The sequence below is a fragment of the Cydia fagiglandana genome, chromosome 25 (genome assembly GCF_963556715.1).
Source record: "Cydia fagiglandana chromosome 25, ilCydFagi1.1, whole genome shotgun sequence".
NCBI lineage: Eukaryota > Metazoa > Arthropoda > Insecta > Lepidoptera > Tortricidae > Cydia > Cydia fagiglandana.
The window spans coordinates 3,564,873-3,586,739 of NC_085956.1; the positions used below are offsets into that span (position 1 = coordinate 3,564,873).

The following is a 21,867-nucleotide window of genomic DNA, read 5'->3' on the forward strand; positions in this document are numbered from 1 at the left end:
GGTCTTACTGTGAATGTGAGAAGGTTCATTTTCATTTGGACTCTAGCCGTCGGAGGGAACGGGACGCTACAACACGAGACCGACAATGTGGACGGTACGGTTTGAATTTAGATCTTATTGCGAATGGGAGACGGTTCAATTCAGTTTAAACTAGTCTGAGAATTCACCAGAGCGTGTACATTGTGTGTATGACTTTTGTTTTTTTTTTGTGCAGGAATAGAGCCGGACGCGGAGAACGTGCCGCTGCTGTCTCGCGCGAAGAAAGAGAAGCACAACGCGAAGAAACTGCAGAAGGAACTGCAGTTTTGCAAGTAAGTCGACAATAACTTATCATATCTGGTGGACCAAAATGTTAACGGAATGGTGGCCGCTTTTAGACGAAAGGAGTGCCTCGCGTCCGTTGGTTCGTTGGGTGGACGACATCCGGATGATTGCTGGTCACTTCTGGATGAGATTGGCTCAGGGCCGGGATAAGTCGCGTATGCGTTCGACGAGAGGCCTATGCTTATAGTCCGTTTTTTTTAGCATTAGAAAGAACTTCGCAGAAGTTCGCTTGTGGTTTTAAATCTGGCACTTTTAGCGGTAACAATTTGAAATAAATTATATGTATTGACCATGCTACATTAGATAATTCAATAATTATTAACAATTAACTAGCCTGATAAAAACTGCACGCTTCCTTCTGTGGAGTTCTTTCTAATGCTAAAAAAACGAACTATAGCAGTGGGCGATAAAAGGCTGATATGGTGATGATGATGAACTTATCATAACAGCAGGATTTACACATTATTTGTTAAACTAAAACGGGTCATAATCATATCATCATAAATTTAAAATTACCTCGTGCGTTTTGAGCGCGGCATTGCACTCGTGGTTACTTCATCATCTAGCTGTGCATGTTTTTTAAACTACCCGGGAGCCTAGCCAAGACGGCAATCGTTTGTAGAAAACGCCGCTCAAAACTCAAGTGTGGCTAAAAGAGTCGCATGCGGCTTGCGAGCCACGGTTTGCCGACCCCTGGGCTAGGTCCCCTGAAGCACTGGTCTCTATATCGACTTGCCTTTTTGAGCCAGTCTATGATTGTATTGTTTTATTATTCGAATGTTTAATAGGATGAAGGCACTTCATTCTCAAATTATAGGAATCGTTCAAACGTCATATCTTGGTTGCGATGACTTTTCAGCCCTTGGTTAACAATCTGTTCTTTCCCAGGAACTTACTCTACGAGATGGAATGCCACGAGCACGCGTGGCCGTTCCTGCTGCCCGTGAACACCAAGCTCTTCCCCCAATACAAGAAGGTCATCAAATGCCCCATGGACCTCTCCACCATCAAGAAGAAACTGCAGGACAACACGTTAGTAACAATGACTATTTCCGTCGCAAATTTTATGCCCTACAATACTTACCTACATGTAAACAACATTGGAGTTATAGAAAATTTAATATCCGCGAAAAACCGATTTTTATGAACTCTGACCTGGAATAACTTCCGACGCGCACACGATATATGGAGCCGCACACGCACACGTCACGCAAGCGGTGCGCCGTCTCTCATAAGGATCTGTATACTACAACGCCGCACGCGCACGTGCACGTCACGCACACGCAGCCGGTGTGCACAGGCCTTTAATGTTCTATTCATTCCCTCAGGTACAAATGTAAAGAAGAGTTCGCGTCTGACGTCCGCCTCATATTCAGCAACTGTGAGGTGTTCAACGAAGATTACAGCCCCGTCGGTCGCGCCGGTCACAACATGAGGGAGTTTTTCGACACGCGCTGGGCGCAAATATAAAGATTATTGGCTATGTTCGAAGTTAGTATAGTTCGTTTTTTTTACCATTAGAAATAAGGTAAACAATCTTGATGTGTCTTTTAATTGAAAAACACATTTTAAAAAATAAGTTACGGCAAATATGTAACAATTATGAATCTAATACGATCATTCATATTCTTCTGCTTTTATAAGTAATAGTTACTGATTTTTAAAAAGAGTTTTTCAATCAAAAGACATTTCAAGATCGCTTACCTTCTTTCAAATTCTTTCTAATGCTAAAAAAAACGAACTATAGTGGGAGACAAGCGACGCCAACGCACGATTCGGTGAAAAAATGAATTTTCTTGGGACATTTTCATACTATTTGGCAGTTATCAATTGTCTAATAAGCGATATGACCCACACGGATGGCGCCACTGTCATGCACGGAGCGAATAGGCCTCCGGTATACCAGATAAATGTTACTTTCACATGGACACAGGAATGCAGGAACTGTAGAGGGCAGCACAGGAGTCTCTTGGCGAAAAGTGACAGTGTCAAATCAAAATTTTCATGTAACACTTCTGGAATCGCAGGCGTCCATAGGCTACGGAGACTGCTTACCATCATGCGGGCCGTATGCTTGTTTGCCACCGACGTAGTATAAAAAATGTCATCGTTAATATGATTATGCTGGCCGATCTTGACCGGCTAAGTAACTAAAAAGCAATGTAAAACTATCCGATAAGGGCGATAAGCAAGTTAATTCACCAGTAACTGGCCGCCCTAAACTAAAAATGAATTCTATTCACCTATAGACAGAATTCATTTTAGTATAAGGTTTCAATAACTGGCCACCTTATACTTATAAAAATGAATTCTATTTATAGGCGAATAGAATTCATTTTTAGTTTAGGGCGGCCAGTTACTAAAAGTGGCCAGTTACTGGCGAATTACCTTACCTACTGTGGAGGTTAACAACAAATCGAAATATTCGAAATATAGTACTTTACTGACTGAATATATTGACAAGGCTCTGAATTTTCAAGGGCTCTGAGAGTTTCCAAATTAAAAAGTTATGAAAAAGAATAGAAAAGGTATTGAACTTTTATTCCACATTTATTTTTGTATATCGTAACAGATTTGACTTGTTTTTAATATTGTAAATTGTATAAGTATACTTTTATTTACTAAGTAATTGTGGCATTCCACATAGAAGGGTCCTTATGCTTCAAGTGTAGTTTGGACCTTTTTATCTGAAATTCCAAAAGAAATCCTAGTAGAATGGTCCTTATTGACCCATGATGGAAATCGATAATTTATTCTTATTTGCTTCTATACAATATTTCACAGCATTTCATTCAGAATTATTAAATGTATGCTCTGTAATACAATCCTAACGAGTTTCGAAAACAGTGCTAAATCAGTTCAATGACCTTTTATATTCACACAAAGAAAACGAGAAACATTCCATACAAAATTGGATTCTAAACACACGAACATAGGTCACGAAATCGTACGGACCTTAAGAATCTCATCGATGAGAAATTGTGATTATTCTATAAAGCAACGCACACATGTAAACGTTGTTGAGTGTATTTAATATGTAGCTGACTGTACATACTAGTGACTAATAAGTATAGAATTAAAAAAGTATTAAATAGAGTTCTATTTTTAAGCATAGAGAAGATAGAGTATTTGAATGTCGTTCGAACTTTTTTTTTATTTTGCGCTTTGCATCGAACCAGTATTTACCCGTTGGGTATTCTTTTTTTAAATAAGTACGTTGGATATTTGAATGGAAAATTTTCTCGGTGGCCAGTCTCTTAGGGAGGTGTAAATGTTAATATTAATGGATGTGTAAAAAATAAATAAAAAGTAAACGTTGTCTATTTGAAATTTCGCTGTAGGCGGCAGTAATTATTAGTGTAGGGATAGGATAGGGGAGATATGTACTTTAGTTGGCCTCTGGACCGCGGGGGAACTGCCTAAAAAACTTACTTTTTCAAACAGGGCTAATACCGCGAACCACTGTGTATTCACCTCTCTATCGCTCGAATAAGCAAGAGTGATAGAGAGGCAGATAACGAAATTTCGATGTCCGTGGTGGTCGCTCTGGTTCTACTGAATGTACGTATAATCGGACTATTAACTTGACATTTTTAAAACGCGGTAGATTTTTTTTTATTTCGGCTCAACATCTTAAAAAAATTGGGCATTTAGCTGTAAGCACAAACGTTCTAAGTAACCTGATCCATAATATTGTTGATAATTTATTTCACAATAGATTTATTCGATTTTTATTAGTACCTCAAAAACATTATATGGGCATTTCTATTTAAAGTTGTGGGCCACACATATTGTAGATATTATAGCAATTATAGTTAAATAAGTATAACTTGTAGTGGTTGTTTGTTTGTTTGTTTACCTAAATAAATGAAAAAGTTGTACCCCCAACTAGCATTTTAGATTTTGGAATTTTTATATTTTTTCCATTCAGAGTCACGAGTTCTTTCGATCCTAATACGAGAAAAAGTGTCCCCAAAATTTTTATGGTCCGTTTTGTTACGATCATAGAAGGTTGTATTGAAAATCGTAACCAAATGGACCAAAAATCGTGGGGACACTGGTTTTCTCAGTAAAAATGGGAAGAGCTCGTGATTCTGAGTACCTAAATATAATAATACAAAAATTCCCAATTTTAACACAAAAATTTTTGGTACAACTTTAAATAGAAATGCCCATATACTAGTATACTTTACAATTTTTAATCCACATTTTTATAGACTTCACATGTCTTTAGTTCTTAATTTGTGACGTTTTCAACCAAAAGAGCACTTATTGTTGGTGGTCAATACGACGCTATTTCCATAGAGCTTCAATTTGAAATCAACCTTATCGACAACCGACAATGTGGTACCTTTTACCCTCCTAAGGCCCAGCCATACAAATTAAAAATCCAGTATTTGTCACTGAAATTTTAACCTTTAGTACAGGGAATGGAGATGATTTTGGTTTTGTTTGAAAATTGAACGAAACAAAACAAATTCGACTCTATACCAATTGAATATGAATTTCATCAAACTGAATAAGTACTATAGGTAGGACCTTGGGCCTTAGGTGGTTAGTTGAAAACGTCACATTTTTAGATTTTAAAAGTCATAAATTCGTACTGTGAAGACCTAAGCCTTTAGAACTGGAAGCATGTAAGCATCTGTCATTTATATTTTGACATTACAGTTTGACAGTTCTCCGCGGTAGCGTAGGCAAGGCCTAACTTATGACAGTTATGACAGAATCTGTCAAAGTGTCAGAACTGTAAAGGTAGCGGGACTGTAGCTATCGATTTATTTTTGAATGTGATATTGACAGTATATTGATTAACAGATATGTATTTGTTTTTTTTTATTTGGAAAATACGACATATGAGAATGACAGGGCATTTATTTTATGCCTCAAATAAAAAAAGCATTGTTTTTTTTTTTCCCAAATTGTTATTTTAGGATTCAAGTGTATTTTACTTATCATGCATTAATTAAAATCTGTTAGTTAATGTACTGTTAATATTTATTTATTTACACTTACAATGTTGAACTTATTGTGAAATTCAGTTTCATAATTAATTAAATAATTACCTTTGTCAATAGTTCATGAAATGTTTATTTTTCAAGCTTTTTGACAGTGTTCTTCTAAAAAAGTTATTTTCTTATTGAAGACGACACTACTTAATTCTTAGTATTTTTTAAAGCGCTTTCATACAAAATCATGACAATTTTGAATAGTCTCAATTATTACTGTCAAAAATTATCAAATTCATGTCATTTTGGTGACAATAGGCCTAGAGCCGCTAGTTAGTCGTTAATGAGATACAAGCATCCTTCTCTTTCTATCCAACATAATTAGAGTGAGATGGATGCTTTCTCATTGACAGAACGAACACTTTATTCCAACGTCTTTTGTATAAAAATGCAACTAATAGTCATTTTGATTTATTTTTAATTTATTTTTAGAAGTTATTTATTTACGTTCCCACTTTTGCCGGTCTAAATTTTGTACTTATATAGGTTTTCCTTTTGATCTTGTATGTATGAAAAATGTATGAGATTGTAAAATAAACTCCATATCAATGTGGTCATCGTGCAACTAATACATTTGAGAATAAGTATTCCTAACTTTTTACCCGGTCATTTATGTCTTTTATTTGACAAAAAAAAATTACATAAACCTATTTATTTTGCAAATATATAAGGCATATCTCAAAGATGTTTTTTAAATAAATTGGAGATATGTGTATTGTGCCAATAAAAGAATAAATTAAGTACTTGATGGACATTTCTATTAAAAGTTGTACCCCCCCTTTCTATTAAAACTTGCATTTTATATTTTCGAATTTTTATATTATTTCTACTCAGAATCTCGAGCTCTTTCGATCCTAATACAAGAAAAAAAAGTGTTCCCAAAATTTTGTTGTCCGTTTTGTTACGGTCATAGAAGGTAGTATTGAAAACCGTAACCAAACGGACAAAAATTTTTTGGGACGTTTTTGCTCAGGAAAAATGGAAAAAGCTCGTAATTCGGAGTACAAAATAATATAATAAAAGTCCTAATTGTAACACAAAAAATGTTGGTACAATATTGAATAGAAATGCCCTGATATGTTAAAAATGTCTTTGAGTTTGTCTTCATATAAAGTCGCAATAGTTTGTGTATGTAGATTTTTTTATATGAATTGGTAACGCAAAAAAATACCTATACAATTTTCTTTACGCACTGACCGTTTTCCATTTTTTTTAAACTATGTTCCATATTCCGGAAATGTCTAGTTAATACTTATGCCAATATTGCAATCTCAATTCTACTGCCAGCGTGTAAGGTCGAATTTTAGATGACGGGTTTCGGGCGACACTAGCGCGCCTAGTGAATTAAATACGAAACTGTTTGCAATGAAATAGAGTCGAACCAAGGTAACTCTGCATTTTGAAATTACAAAGTGTGGAAATGTCGTTACTAATGTCAAAATATCAAATATGATTTGTAATGACACTCCTCACTTTGCTGTATTCAAAATGGTACGAAGTTAGCTTAGATAGACTCTAGTAATTCTAAAGCACAATTGACTCCAGAGTTTTTTTTTAATGCATGTACTTAAAATGTATAACAACTGTATCGAAACGTTTTTTTTTACAATTTTTTTGCTTTGCTTATGGTGCTAGTGTCGTTGTGCCCTATAGGACCCACAATGTAATAAAACTAACTTTGCAAGCCTTTTGTAATTACTAAGTGTGACAATGTCATCATTAATGTCGAATTTCTATGAAAATATGACATTTATATAATGACACGCCCTCACTTTGTTCTATTTAATAGTCGATGTAAAGTTAGAGTTAGACCAAGAAAAGTCTGCAGAGACTATGATAGCCCAAGCAGTGCTAGTGTTGTTTTAAACGTCAAACTTCTATGAAATTATGACGTATAAGTGACTCTTGCACTGCGTGGGCTATCAAGATCGCTGCAGACTTTTCTTGGTCTAACTCTAGCTTAACCCAATGAGTGTTGCCAACTGGACGTAGTTTCATACCGGTCCTATAGTGTCAGAAGTTGTCAAATGTCATTTTGACAGTCGGAACCTGTCAGAACAGTCCGAGGTGTATGATAGGTACGAATGTGTTATGTTGTGTGCATCGGTTGGTTTTAACAATAAATGAATATATAAATTATATACGAATAAAATAAATAATTTTGGAAGCACTCTTGTTTGGTTTGATTGGTTGAAGACCCTTTTATACCGGGTGTGGCCTGTAACATGAGCAAATAATTAAAACATAGATTGTACTCCTCAAATGGCGACTCTTTTGTTCTACAACTTTTAAAAATTATGATGTATTTTGACTCGCTATTTTTTATACAAAATAAATATTATCTTCAATGGACGCCTTCGCCACGCCATAAGGACTGTTCAGTTTACTAAGCGGACACTCTTACACCTCTTTTAATCGGCGAATTTAAAATCAATTGACGTACAGCTCATAACAATATAATTAACAATCCCTTATTTATCAATTGCTACATATTTGTTCCCATAATAGTCAAATATTTTTCCCGAAGGACCGAACAAATTTGGAACATAGCAAGTTAGTTCTGCAATAAGGATGCACAGGCTAGTATTCACTGCGAAAAATCGTAAATATGTACAAATTTTCCAAGTTAAACGTGAATAAAATAATTAAAACATTTGCAGAGCATCATATGCTTGAAGATTTTACAAAATCCCGGCACAGAAGCGGCCCGGCCAATCCAGAAACAAAAGTATTGTCATGCGGCTGTTAAAATCAATGAATTACTTATCGGTTCGCGAAATTCCTAAGACAGCAGGGGTTAGAGTAGGCACAGATTAAAATATAAGAAGTATGTACAATAAATGGACCCATAGAAAGAAAAAAATGGACATAAGAATTACAGAACAGCGAAAGCAATCGAAAAATAGAAGCGTCAAACTGTACTACATTTTACATTAAGATAAATTTCGTAGCATTTTAATGAACAACGGAAAATGCGTAAAATGTTGCTGTAGTACGTTACCAAAGGCCCTGATGCTACCATGCCGTTGTAGATCATATATTCGACGAGGAGAGTAACATCAAAATTGACCAATTCATGAAGAAAGTCCTTGTCTGGCAGGCAATTGGTTCCTGTGGCCTTAAAAAGTTTGTTCTATTTTGCGACATGAACTTTGGTTGCGACATTTACAGAAAATAATGCATCTAATAACGAGTACTTTCCGTCTATCAGACGCATAATATCACCTCTTCATTTCGGCCTGATTTGACAAGTGCCCACTATGCTGGTCAGAAAGTGAAGCTACTGAATTTGAAAAACATTGATTTCGTTCAAAAACAAGTCAACTCATCTAATTGCCCGGAGCTCCACTCCATCGAGTGGCACTAGACCAATGTGAAGATGCACTTAAAAAAGGGTAGACGAGAAGCTAAAATATTGAAAGAATTCAAACGAATGTTGTTTACAACTTGTCAAAAAGTGTCAAAAATTGATGTGCAGGCACTTGAACGGCGCAACCGTGTAAAAGTACGAAAATCTTACCGATGTTATTATATTATACTATATTTACATTAAAATGTTTGCGTTGGTTTCCGTTTTTATTACATTTATCTAAATAAAGCGATTCCAGAATTAGAAAAATGTAATTTATACTTTTTTGTGTGTCCGCTTAATAAAATGAACAGTCCTTATCATTGTGATTGACGTTGCTTGTCACGCCTTAAATATAACAAAATTCGCAATACATTGCGTCTTAGAATAAACTTTAAAGTGTATTAAAAATCAAACCACAAGTTATTTTTAAAAGTCGCTGAAAAAATGTTGGTCAGTATGAGGAGTACAGCCTATGGTTAAATTTTTTGCTCATATTACAGGCCACACCCGGTATAAGTATAAAAAAATATTACCTACTCAAGTTCTAGAGATGTGAAAGTTTAAAGAAAGTTGGAAAAAAATATTCGAAATTAAGGAAACTATCGTTTTGGAAACGGAAAATTTCGATCACCATGTCCGAGCAGTGTCCGATTTTTTTCAATATGGAGCAGCACAGAAAACTACTATTCATTGGCGCCAAAAAGAATAGATAGTATAGAGGGGTCCTGTCATACTAAATGTTGTAGTCACTGTAAATTTACTGCCATCTATCGACACACGAGTAAAACTCAAAATGAAAACGTATAAAATTATCAAAAAAATGTATATATATGGATAAATTATTTTATTATTTTTATATCATTTTGATCCATGTTCATTCACTCATATCTATGTGTTAAAATTGTTCGGGCTTTAACCGTGGTACCACGGCTTTTGTACCACGGGGGACCACTGGTAATTTTATTTCCCCGTAGACCCACTGCACCGAAATGGGACTACGGGTAATTGAAAAAAACTGTGTTTTACCCGTTGACCACCGCTGTTATTACTTGGGCATAACTTTTATTTGCCTCCGAAATGTCGCATTTGTCAGCAGCACTTGGAAGAGAAGAACTGGGTTCAACTATCACAAACTCAAGACACTCTTAGCGATTTTGGACAGGAGTACACAAATGATGTCGTTCGTATTTTTAGAAACACAATAGCTTCCATAAACACATCGGTCCAATTGTTAGTGAATTGTGTCCAAAATTTCTGAGACTTAAATAAAACTTTGTATGAACTAAAATGGCTTTAATTGGTCACATTTTTTTATTAGTTTTAGTAAAACAAAGCACCAAAATAAAAATTTAACTTAACTTTTCAAGGGCATGTCCGATTGGAATTTCGTGAGTTATAGTCAGTTGTATAAACTCGTCACGTTAAACATATTGAGTTCTACGCTTATTTGGAATCGTAGTTTCCATATATTTCTCAGTATCCGAAATAACATTTAATAAACGCAGCAATGTTACATTTTCCTCATGCCTTGAAAATATGCTTCGACTGAAAACTAAATACCTACTTACTTAACGAAGCTGTTTACGTAGAATTAAAAAAACAATATTAAGTTCTGAAGGATGCATGACATATCTATTGCAGTGGGACTACGGGGAATTTTTTTTTTCGAGTAATGACCCGTGGGCCCACGGAAAGTTTCGTATTCAAAACGATAACTTAAAACTGGAGCAGTGGGGTCTACGGGGAAAATACGGGGAAAAAAATTACCCGTGGTCCCCCGTGGTACAAAAGTCGTGGTACCACGGTTAAAACCCGAAATTGTTAAATATGAAACTGTATCGTTAGGCCATCTAGCCGAGCATAGGCTAAAGGTGTGTGCGCCATCTATCCGAGAATGACTTCCTTGATTTCCGAGGCACGTTTTTTCCTTAGACTTTATTCATCTTATACGAAGTTACATATGGGGCATTTTCTATGAAAAGGGACCTTATTGTCGGATGGTGCTTACGCCGCACAGCGTCGCGCGGCATTGTATTTATATCGGAGCATCGTTAATAATGGCGTAAGCGCCATCGACAACAAGGTCCCTTTTCATAGATAACGTCACATATGACTTTGACTGTAGACAGCAGCGCAGAAAACGACTATTCATTGGCGCGAAGCAATTTTCCATGCACCACCAGTTTAAACGTCAAATCTCTGTGAAATTATGACATATCAATATATCAATAATAATTGCACTGCGTGGGCTATCAAAGTCGCTGCACACTTTTCTTGGTCGAACTCTAGGAATGTTGGCTTGTAATTACGTTTGTGAACTTGACTGTACCGACGAATGAGGCGAAGCAAGACTTAACGCCATCTATCAGATGGCGACGTTATTTACACCATTCGCTATGGCGCCATGTAGTTTACACTATTGCCATGAGATGGCGCTGTTATCAAATTTTATACTGTTGTACAGTCGGCTGCAGAATTACGGAGATAATAAAGTGTGAGTTATAGTGCCTCAAAGAATCTGAATTCTATACTTACGGTGCATTATGTCATCACTGTATAACAGTGTTTATTTCAGGAAATAAAAATGGAAGACCCGGATCCAGATAAATTCTACTAATGGAATTGAAATCGAGTGGTCAATACCACTAGATTCCAAATTTCGATCGCTCTTATTTCAAAAATTAGTATTTCGCCGTTCTCCACCGATTTTCGAGTGGCGAAATCGAGCGGTCGAAATTCAAAAATCGGCCCCCAGAACGCGCGCCAAAAGTATACCCTTCTCTGATAGGTTAATAAAAATATATAAGCGCAAGAAAATTTTTATTAGACTTTAGGACAGGAACTGTAGATATATAGATACTATAGATAGGTATCTCCATTTGGATAAACATATTCCGGGTAGAGCTTAAGGCATTAAGTCCGCCATTTTTACCTTCATGTATCGTGCAATAAAGATTGAATAAATAAAATACTTCTGGCGCGTTGTTTTATCCGCTACTATCGATGCTGACTGTACTTAGGTGTTGACTGTACAGTCGACGTCAAAGATATGGTTACACTTTTGCACAGCTTCATCATCTCAGCCATAACCTCTAGCCGCCCAGAGACCTATAAAAAGGTCTCCTGTTCCATTCTAATTTGAACTTTGTATTGACAAAATAAAATTTCATTTTGCTTGGCAAGGTTTTGACGTATGGGCGGCTAGAGGATAAGACATCCACTGCTGAACATAGGCCTCCCCCTTTTTTGGGGGGTGAATGCCATAATCACCACGCTTGGCAGGCGGGTTGGCGATCGCAGTCGAGTACCTACACCGAATTTGAGGGACGCTGCTGCCTGTCCACCGGTGGTCTTGGACGTGGTTTAAGGACATACCCGGGTCCTGGACGTAGTTTAAGGACATACCCGGGTCCAACACAGCTTCTCCTTACACAGCACAGCTTAGGTTGCACAGCTTAGTCCTTTCTAATAAGGCAAAAAGTGTAAACATATCTTTTACGTCGACTGTACTCAGGTCTCTATTGGCTCCTCTACACGATGGGCCAACGCCGGCCACTCCAAGGGACGCATTTATGCGTTAGAGGGAGCTAGTGATATTGGTATCTCATTCTACCGCACGGCTGCGTCCCTTAGAGTGGCCGGCGTTGGCCCATCGTGTAGAGGAGCCATACATATGGCGAGTACGCTGAAGCTCAAAGTGCGATGAGGATATGTTGAATTTCGTAATTTTTGTTGAGATATGTTTTAACCTCGTAAGTCCCAGCGTACTTGTAAAAGTACAAATTAAATTCGAGTTTTGAACTCTTATAGAAATAAAAGAAAGTTCCAAATTCAAAAGCGCAAAAGTTGACTTGGGTCTTACGAGGACAAAACATATTCGCGATAGACCGATAAACAAATAATAATAATGAATAGGTCTAGGTACTCAGAATTTTTAAAGCTCTAGATAATAAATGCGCTGAAAATGGGCATTGCAAAAAACGGCCTCGGCCGCCTTGAATTTCTTAATTTTCATCCGATCGAATGTATCATTGGCTTTCGTTTTACCCTCACTGAAAATGACACCCAATCTTCTATTTGAGAAATTGAAATAAGTAAAACAACTAGAACCAATAAATAACTACTTTCACTTAATTGCAGGTTATATTGACCCCTCAAGAAATTAGACAATAATTGTAATTATCCACTCAAGACGATAACCAATCTACTGATTAATTAACAAGGCGCCATAGTTTCAAACATAACTAAAGGTTCTCGTTACTTTTTAGTCTAAACGGTAATTTGATTGCCCATCAAAAAACCCAACAGAACTTTCTCAAAAACCTTGTTTACAAGCTACAAGCTTTCCTTTTACTAAAGCTTAAAGAATCAGTGCAGCGAAGCGAAAAGTAACTGTGGAAAGTCATCAAGGGAAGAGTCTGTACGGCCAAAGAAGTTCAGTTAGGCCTTAGTCGCGCCGCGGTCAAGGCACAGCGGCAACGTCCGCGTCTCGCTTAAAAAAAAACTTTAAAAAACAAACGCGCGCGCTCCCGGCTGTCAAAAAAAGGTTCTTTATACTACAAGCATTCAAGTTCTATTTTGAGTTTAATAGTAAATATTGTGATGATGAGATGGTGATTGTGACTTAAACAGGTGAATATAAAATTGATTTCAATGCACCGTTGCTGACCCTAAGTTTGCTAACGGTCTTTAATTTACCGCGCACATAAATTAAGGAATTCCGCCGTTTAATCTACTTTTAATTGACATTAAGTTATAATTATAAGCCGTGTTTAAAGTGTAGTAATTAACTAGATTACTTATAAAGTAAACCATTTCTGCTACTGTATAAAATGAAACTATAATTAGAAGACTTGCAGTTTTTTCCCCTGCTCATCAGTCACTGTAGGACTAACGGCCCTGCAATCATAGGTTATTGCTCTTCCTACAGGCCCGAGAACGCTTAAAGCAACACATATAGCAGAAACAAGCATTACCAGTGACATTTGCAAAACTTAAAAGTTTCACAAACTTTTTGTACGTCGGCCGAACGCGTTCTATTTTTAAACGAATGATCGTGTGATAAAAAACCCTTTTAAGTTGTTTCTTGGGGAAGCTTCGGCACAAGTTTTAATTCGTTTTTATTTTGTTTTTATCGATTGCGTTATCATAAAATACCTGCGAATCTTTTTAATTTACACATAACCGCGTACTGACAAGTGCTAAAGATACCAAAAAGTTAAAATTAATGGTTTTTTAAGAGAAAAAGTGCTGAAATGAGTTTAAATCGTTGAAATATCTTAAATATCTATCGCGGCGGCGCCTTGTTCGAATGTAGGTCAGAGAAATGACCAGTCCCGTACGGAATGTAACCTGCACGATTTTGTGCCACAAGAAAGTCCAACGCTTTTTTTCAATATTTTATTCAAATCATATTTTAAGATTGACATTTATAGAACGGTGCTAACGGTCAATCGAGGTCGCTTCGAATTTTGAATCCTTTTCAAAGTCGTGTCAATGGAATATATATCTTAACTCTTTGCAATAAGGTTGCTTAGTGTTTTGTGTTCCATAGATGATACAACAGGAAAGAAGGAAAACAAAGAGGCGACATAGATAATTGGCACCAATATTTTAGTTATGCGAAAGTGAGATTGTGTCTTCAGTCTGTTGCCGTTGCAGTAATGAGTCATTTATTACAGACAAAAGGTATTCAAGTATTTGTTTCTAGTGTTTTTACAACTTACTTTTAAGTATTTTTTCTTTATTCATATTGTCTCTGGTTACTGCGATAGATATTCATGAAATAAAAATATTTTTAAACGGATTATATGGCGTCCTGTAATGAATTTAAATTACATCCCGACGACGTTTCGTCTTTGAAGCATAGGTAATATTTGCCTGTGTGTGTGTAATACCACAGAATAATTAATAGTACTATCGTACAGAAAGGAAACTTCCTACAAAAACGAAGTTTGACAGCGGTTCAGGGTCGATTCATGCTGTCTCGTTCCAATATATGGCACTATCCCTTCCGGTTATTTAGGGTTGTCAAAAATCAAGTGATTATCTTTATCTGTGGTCGTGCACGCAAAAGGAAGTCAAGTGATGCCAACCCTAATAATTGCTCGGAGCAATGCTGAGCCGAGCGGAGCCGAGTTTGACCGAAGTCAGGAGTTTCGCACCCCTCAGGCTGACCGGGTGAACTGACGCGATGACCCTATGTCACCATATCTCTAATATAGAGAATAACACCAACGTCATTTTACCTATCACAAACTTGATTTGACTCTTTTCGTCATACGGAGTCGGTGACGATAACCTAGTTCCATATATTAGACGTAAATAAATACGATTAGCAATGTGACCGCTATTTTTCATAGATATTCAAAAATAACGTACACCCTTTCCTTGGTACAGTCGCCATCAGATACATCACAGTGGTCAAGGCGCTCACAAATATCTGAACACGCCTCAATTGTCAAGACGCTAGAGTGCGCGTTCAGATATTTTTAAACACCTCGGCCGCTCCGATATATCTGATGGCGACTGTACAAGTTCAACAATTTGTAGGTACCCTATCCATACTCGAAAATGTGAAGTTTACTTTGACCGTGTAAAGTGTTTCACGGTTTCACACACCTTATGGCTCCTCTACACGATGGGCCAACGCCAGCCACTCCAAGGGACGCAGCCATGCGGTAGAATCAGATAGCAATATCACTTGCTCCCTCTAACGCATAAATGCGTCCCTTGGAGTGGCCGGCGTTGGCCCATCTTGTAGAGGAGCCATTATATTATATTCAGTAGAACCGATGGCCATTGGGGCGGAAAGGTTCTCGAGTGGCGACCACGTACCGGAAGTCGCAGCGTGGTTAGACCCGACAAGGTGGACTGATGACCTGGTAAAGGTCGCGGGAGTCCGCTGAATGCGGGTGGCGCAAGACCGGTCATTGTGGCACTCTTTGGGGGAGGCCTATGTCCACTGGACGTCCTCTGGCTGATATGAAGATGATGATGATCACTTAATTCAGTAGCTGAAGAACAGGGACGGGACGCAGTCATACGTTATACACGGTAGATATACATATCTGCATGTTTCTTTTCTACGTATTGCTGCATCTCTGTCGTCATTTACTGAATTAATTGTCAGAATTTTGCGAAATTTCTAGCTGTGCGGAACCCGCACGTTTGCTATCAGAAATGCGTAAGAATTACAACACAATGCACATGTGATTTGCATCACATAGGGGAGGCAGTGTTTGACGTTCGTGCTTGCATCGGCATTTTTGCCATAATATTTCCTAACAACTTCATTATCATCATCATCATCCTCCTAGCCGTTTTCGGCTACAGCGACTGCTATGCTACAGCTGAGAGCGTCGCTGGTGCGCTCTCAGGTGACTGACGTAGCCAATCTTTGCAGCAAATGTGGCCTAACAACTAACAAATCGCTGGCCCAGTATTCAGATTCAGATAAATTTATTGCACTGACAAAATATTAAATTACATAAATTACTATAAGACATAAATAGGAATATAAAACTAACTACAATTAAAATAACTAAAACTAAAAATTAAAAATACCTATCAAAATTTGGAGCCCTCGGGAGGGTGCCCAACACGCAGGCAGCGTTCCCGCGCTGGATTGCGATGGCAATTCGCTGCGCGAGAAAGCTGCCCGCGCGGGGGTCACCCGTTGCCTCCCTCAACCTTTTCCCAAGCGCCTTAATGAGCATATGTGCGCCTCTGCCCCACGAACCAAGTGTCTCGACGCCAAATGCGACGAATTCGTATTGGGCGCCGAGACAGCTGTACTTGGCTACCTTTAGACGCTCCCGAGTGTCCGCCGCCGCGCCAGCACGCCTGCTGGTCGATGGGACGTAGGTTCAGATTACTTATTGGTAAAACAGATACAATGTTATTACACGTCATACATTTAGTGTCATGTCATGTAGTATTACAGTGTTCTATGCATAGGTTGACCTAGTATTACATAGATGAGCTAGGTATACGCGTGCCTATACGCGTGCCTATACGCGTGCCTCCGTGAGGGACAAAACATACGCAAAGCGACAGTATTAAAAACACGTTTTAACATTCCTGACAACATACCAAAAACAATCTACGTAATTCGGTCGGGTTATTTGTTGCCCACCATAAATCATACTAAATTTTTGGTGGGGAACAAACAAAAAGTGAGACTGTGACAAGGACAAGCAATAATACCGCTTTCTCTGCTACTCCTACCGAAATTTCCATAAGTGCATCTCGTTCGGTCGTTTGGCCCCTCCCCCGTGTCATCTCTATATTAATGTACCTCTATGTAACATTTTCAAGATAGTTCGACTAAATGTCACAATGTTCATATTTCAGTTCAATAAAAGTTGAACATAGAACCCTGTAATATTGGGCCAGCGAAATGGGGTCAAACACAATGGGGTCAAATAAAAGTTAACGACGCTGTTATAGGGCTGGCATAGATGGAATGCAACCCCCGACTGCAATTCGACTGCTTCGGCGTGCAGTTCCCATACAAGTTGCAGCCACCCGACTCCTTCATCATCATTGGCCACATCATCTGTTGTACAATCGGCAGCATAAGTTGCTACGCGGGCCAGGTGTTCAAAATGATCTTGACACGACTTTAATGTTGAGAGAAAAAGAGTGTGTCAAGGTATTTTTGAACACCTTGCCCGCTTAGCAACTATTGCTGCTGACTGTAGATGCTTGTTGCGGTGCTTATTTATTTATTTATTTATTATTATTAACACACAGTACAGAACATATAATTGAACAGGTCCCTGCAAAACTGTATTTACAGTTTGCCTGCAGGTAAGAGTCTCTACATACACATGTATTTAAGTGAGTACTAATTTTAAATTATTATTAAATCTAAACACTTAGTGGCACTTGCACATGTGCAACTGTCACTTAAGTGTTTGCAATAGGTACAGTTTTAGGGCACTTTTAAATTTATTTTTATTTGGCTCATGCCGAATGTTCTCGGGTAGACTATTCAGGAAATACGGAACTCTTTTCCTAAGAGTTCTATCACCAATGAAATAGTTGCTAACCCGGGGGACTTCAAATTTTCGCGCAGTTACTGCCCTTGTTTTATGCTTATGTTCTATTAGTATTGAGTTATGCTCTTCATTGCCATGGTTGTTAACTGCTAGAAGGAATTTGTGCTTTAAACTAACTGGTAGTGTTTTGCAAATTTTGAATAGTTTATTTATAATAATCGTTTTTACAGCTGTTTCTGGTTTTCTTATTTACGAGTAGTTTTAGGAATCTAATTTGTAGTGCTTCTAATTTATCTATGTATGATCTTATGGGTTTATGGGGTCCCGCATCGCCGTTGATGGCTATAAAGTCCTATAGCAGCATTTCTTGCCACGTCGATCGCACACAAAATGCGAGTCCGCAGGAGGTGGTAGAGCATGACGATACGACGAAGATATATACTTATTTTATATCCCATATTTCTCTATCTGAAAAATTGTGAGGTTTCAAGTATTATAGTGCTCGACACTGCACTAGTATTCGACATGGGCACATTATGTCAAACTAATATAGGTTAAATTTGAACGGCGAAGATTTTTCTGTATTCAATTTTAATCCTTGTACCTTATGACGCCGGTAGGGGTGCAAGTGCAGCGTAAAAAATGTTTATGATTCCTTTAACTTGTCTACAAAAAAGATGCGAACGGTTTTTATTTTATTTTCCAGAAATGATAAAAAATTAAACCCTGTCATCATTCTGTATTAGAAAATAAAAATGCCAAAAACACGGTTTCATGGTCATTTTTGTCTTACAAAATAACTTGTTCCACGTAAAGGGCTTTAGAAACACTAAACTCGGAACCAGAGTGCCTACCGCGAACCACGTTCGATGTGTTGCCTCTCTGTCGCACTTGTAAATTTGTTCATAACTGTGACAGGGAGGCAACACGTCGAACGTGGTTCGCGGTAGGCCCTCAGGTAGCGAATATCATCAAACTTATAAATAATAAATAAAACTGTAAGTAGTTACTTAAAAACTAAATTAAAAATATAATAAGACTAAATAAATAAAACTATATTAAATCTAAAAAAGGCCCCTGAGGCATAGTACCGATATCGTTGGCATCATTTCCTCGCTGGATTGTTAAACTAATACGCTGAGCAAATAATTACAAAGTTTTTTAATTCCTCGTCTTTTTACATTCTAATAAACGCTGTTAATCCCCGTTAGTCGTTCCTTTGTTTTCTACAAAGAAAATTTACATAATTTTTGACTTTAATTGCTAAAATTACCTTTAAAAACCAGAATGGTGTGTATTCTGGTTTGTTTTGATATTATGGTTTTTGTTTCGAGCTTTAAATGTAAATAAACGCATTTCTTAATTTTGTATGTTTTACCACCAAAAACATAAATGTAAAAAAGGAGAGCCAAGTTCAATACAAAAATTATGCTAGGCTGTGGGGCTCGCCGCAAAAAGAATGGAGATCTAAATGAGTGCCACTGCCAAGTTCTATGCAAAATCCAAATATGTATTTATAGGAACAAAATAACATTATAAACAAGTATTAAACTCTATTTCTTTGCTTTATTGGATACCTATAACAATTGCTGTTATTTAAAAAAATGTGAGATCTTAAAGTAGGTTAGATTTGACTTGGCCAGTTTTCATTACATCAATCATTTTATATATATTGTAATTCTGATAAAATCTGGCCAAGCCAAATTTAACCTACTTTAAGATCTCACATTTTTTTAAATAACAGCAATTGTTATAGATATCCAATAAAGCAAAGAAATAGAGTTTAATACTTGTTTATAATGTTATTTTGTTCCTATAAATACATATTTGGATTTTGCATAGAACTTGGCAGTGGCACTCATTTAGATCTCCATTCTTTTTGCGGCGAGCCCCACAGCCAAGCATAATTTTTGTATTGAACTTGGCTCTCCTTTTTTACATTTATGTTTTTGGTGGGATATCAATACTTTTTGTAAAGAAAACTAGGCAGGTATTGAGATTTAATGTTTTTTCTTGTGTTTCCGCTGTATGGTTTTTACTTCTGTTCTTTGTATAATTATGTGGTGCCGCGCGCCGCCGACGACACACCGTTGGCCGGTTGTTTAGAGCGTATTACAAGTTTTTTGTATGGGGACACCACTTATTTTTTGACTAAACTTTATTTTAATATAGCAAATATAATAATACATATATTGGGGTAGTTTCAAATATCAGTGGTCCATTTTATAAAGCTACAAGTTACAATTTACAAGCCGAAGTCTCTTTCTAACCCTATGTGTTAGAACGAGACTTCCGCTTGTAAATTGTAACTTGTAGCTTTATAAAATAGGCCACTGCTTGTAACGGTTCCAACGCTACAATAAAAAAATATTTTTTTGTATGGGGACCCCCCCTATTTTTTAACTTTTTTATTTTTAGATTTTTTCCTACGCTTACACACAATAACCGAGCTGGATTCCAAACTTCATCCTTCTAGGTCATCTGGAAGTAGGTTAGGTTTAGGTACTTATATGTCAGTCCCAATAAAAAATGTTTTTTTTGTATCGGGACCCCCCCTATTTTTAAACTTTATTTTATTTTTAGATTTTTTCCTACGGTTACACACAATAACCGAGCTGGATTCCAAATTTCATCCTTCTAGGTCATCTGAAAGTAGGTTAGGTTTAGGTACTTATATGTCAGTCCCAATAAAAATGTTTTTTTTGTATGGGGACCCCCCCTATTTTTTAACTTTGTTTTATTTTTAGATTTTTTCCTACGGTTACACACAATAACCAAGCTGGATTCCAAATTTCATCCTTCTAGGTCATCTGGAAGTAGGTTAGGTTTAGGTACTATAAGTCATAAGTCAGTCTTAAAATTTACGACTTTTTGACCTTCATACCTTTATAACCGTTTGAGCTAGCTTCACGAAATTTGGGCTTCTAGATATCCTTATGGATATAATTAAACACACGTAGTTTTATGTGTTTACGTCAAAGATGTTTTGAGTTATAGAAGGGTCAAAAGTGGCACCAAGTGGATCGTGTAATATTACACTCGGCGCTGGCTAGCCAGTTCCTTTGCTTGAACTTGGCTTGACACGCTGCCGCGTGTCTAGATTGTTAGTATAAACCTCGCTACTGTATTTGTCAATGGCATTGGCAACTGTCAAAGGTTTGCATAGATGGCGCCATCATAGCTTGCCCCTTTTTCTATGAGATTAGGCTTAAAAGGCTGGCATCTAGGGTATTAAAAAAAAAACAAAAATTTGGAACAATTCTAGGGATTGACAAAGCAAGCTATGATGGCGCCATCTGCTAAAAACTTCGACCGGCTAACCCCATTTCGTTGATAAAATGATATTAGCGCTTACTGCCTTGGTCAGACTAAGCTAACTCTGCGCCATGCTTGATAGCACAGCGTGTGCAAGTGTTATTTTAAACGTTATAATTTCATAGAACATTGACGTTTATGATATAACACTTCCAGTGTCCATATATGTATGTATGTAGGTACGCGATTATACTCAAAGCTTAACTGTTATTATAGCATTAGATAACTCTCAAATCACAAAAATTACACCTAGTATTATGCATATTTTTTTGTATATCATACCTATATTACAAATTTCGGGGGGCCCCCTTAAGTCAAAATTTTGCATCAAAAATTCGATTGACTACCTTTCGTAAATCAATCTGAGAGTCAAAAGGAGCAACTCTGCAAAAGGGAATACCGTCATCATTATTTGCCGTATAATTATATGTAGTATGAATTATTTCAGGTGATTTTTTCGGGCTCGGACCCTAATCTGTTAAACAAAAGGTATTGTTTCCTTCATGCAGTGGTTATAATGCTTACTACTAATAGCCCCGATGTAAGTAACGGGAACTAGCCCGTTTAAAAAGCAAATTTACCGTTCTAATTATATGGTTCAGATTCATGAAACAGCCCATTCGGAGACAAGCTATCATATGAATTTGAACCTTAATACTATCATAATAGTTGCTTTTTAAACGACATGGTTGCTTTGGCACGTGCTGTAGACCGCTCTTAAAAGAAACAAAGGCTTTTGTTTAATGGATTAGCACCTGAACTCGAAAAAATCACCTCAGATAATTCATACTATAGGTAACTGAACGCCGGTTTACTACTAGGGAATGAAAATCGGTTATTTTTTGTATGGAAATAACCGCGG

At 37.2% G+C, this 21,867-nt stretch overlaps 2 protein-coding genes across 2 annotated transcripts in view; both read left to right on the forward strand.

Moving 5' to 3' along the window:
• Positions 1-21,867, forward strand: part of LOC134676799 (uncharacterized) — a 344,277-nt gene that overhangs the window by 124,665 nt on the left and 197,745 nt on the right. The window contains exons 52-54 of the mRNA XM_063535181.1: positions 215-311; positions 1,213-1,356; positions 1,653-2,427. Coding sequence (XP_063391251.1) covers positions 215-311; positions 1,213-1,356; positions 1,653-1,794 — 383 coding nt within the window. The 3' untranslated portion in view covers positions 1,795-2,427. The remainder of the gene's footprint in view (positions 1-214; positions 312-1,212; positions 1,357-1,652; positions 2,428-21,867) is intronic.
• LOC134677135 (serine proteinase stubble) overlaps positions 12,884-21,867 on the forward strand; it is a 65,616-nt gene continuing 56,632 nt past the window's right edge. Inside the window, exon 1 of the mRNA XM_063535593.1 lies at positions 12,884-13,317. The gene's annotated coding sequence lies outside the window, so the exon portion shown is untranslated. The remainder of the gene's footprint in view (positions 13,318-21,867) is intronic.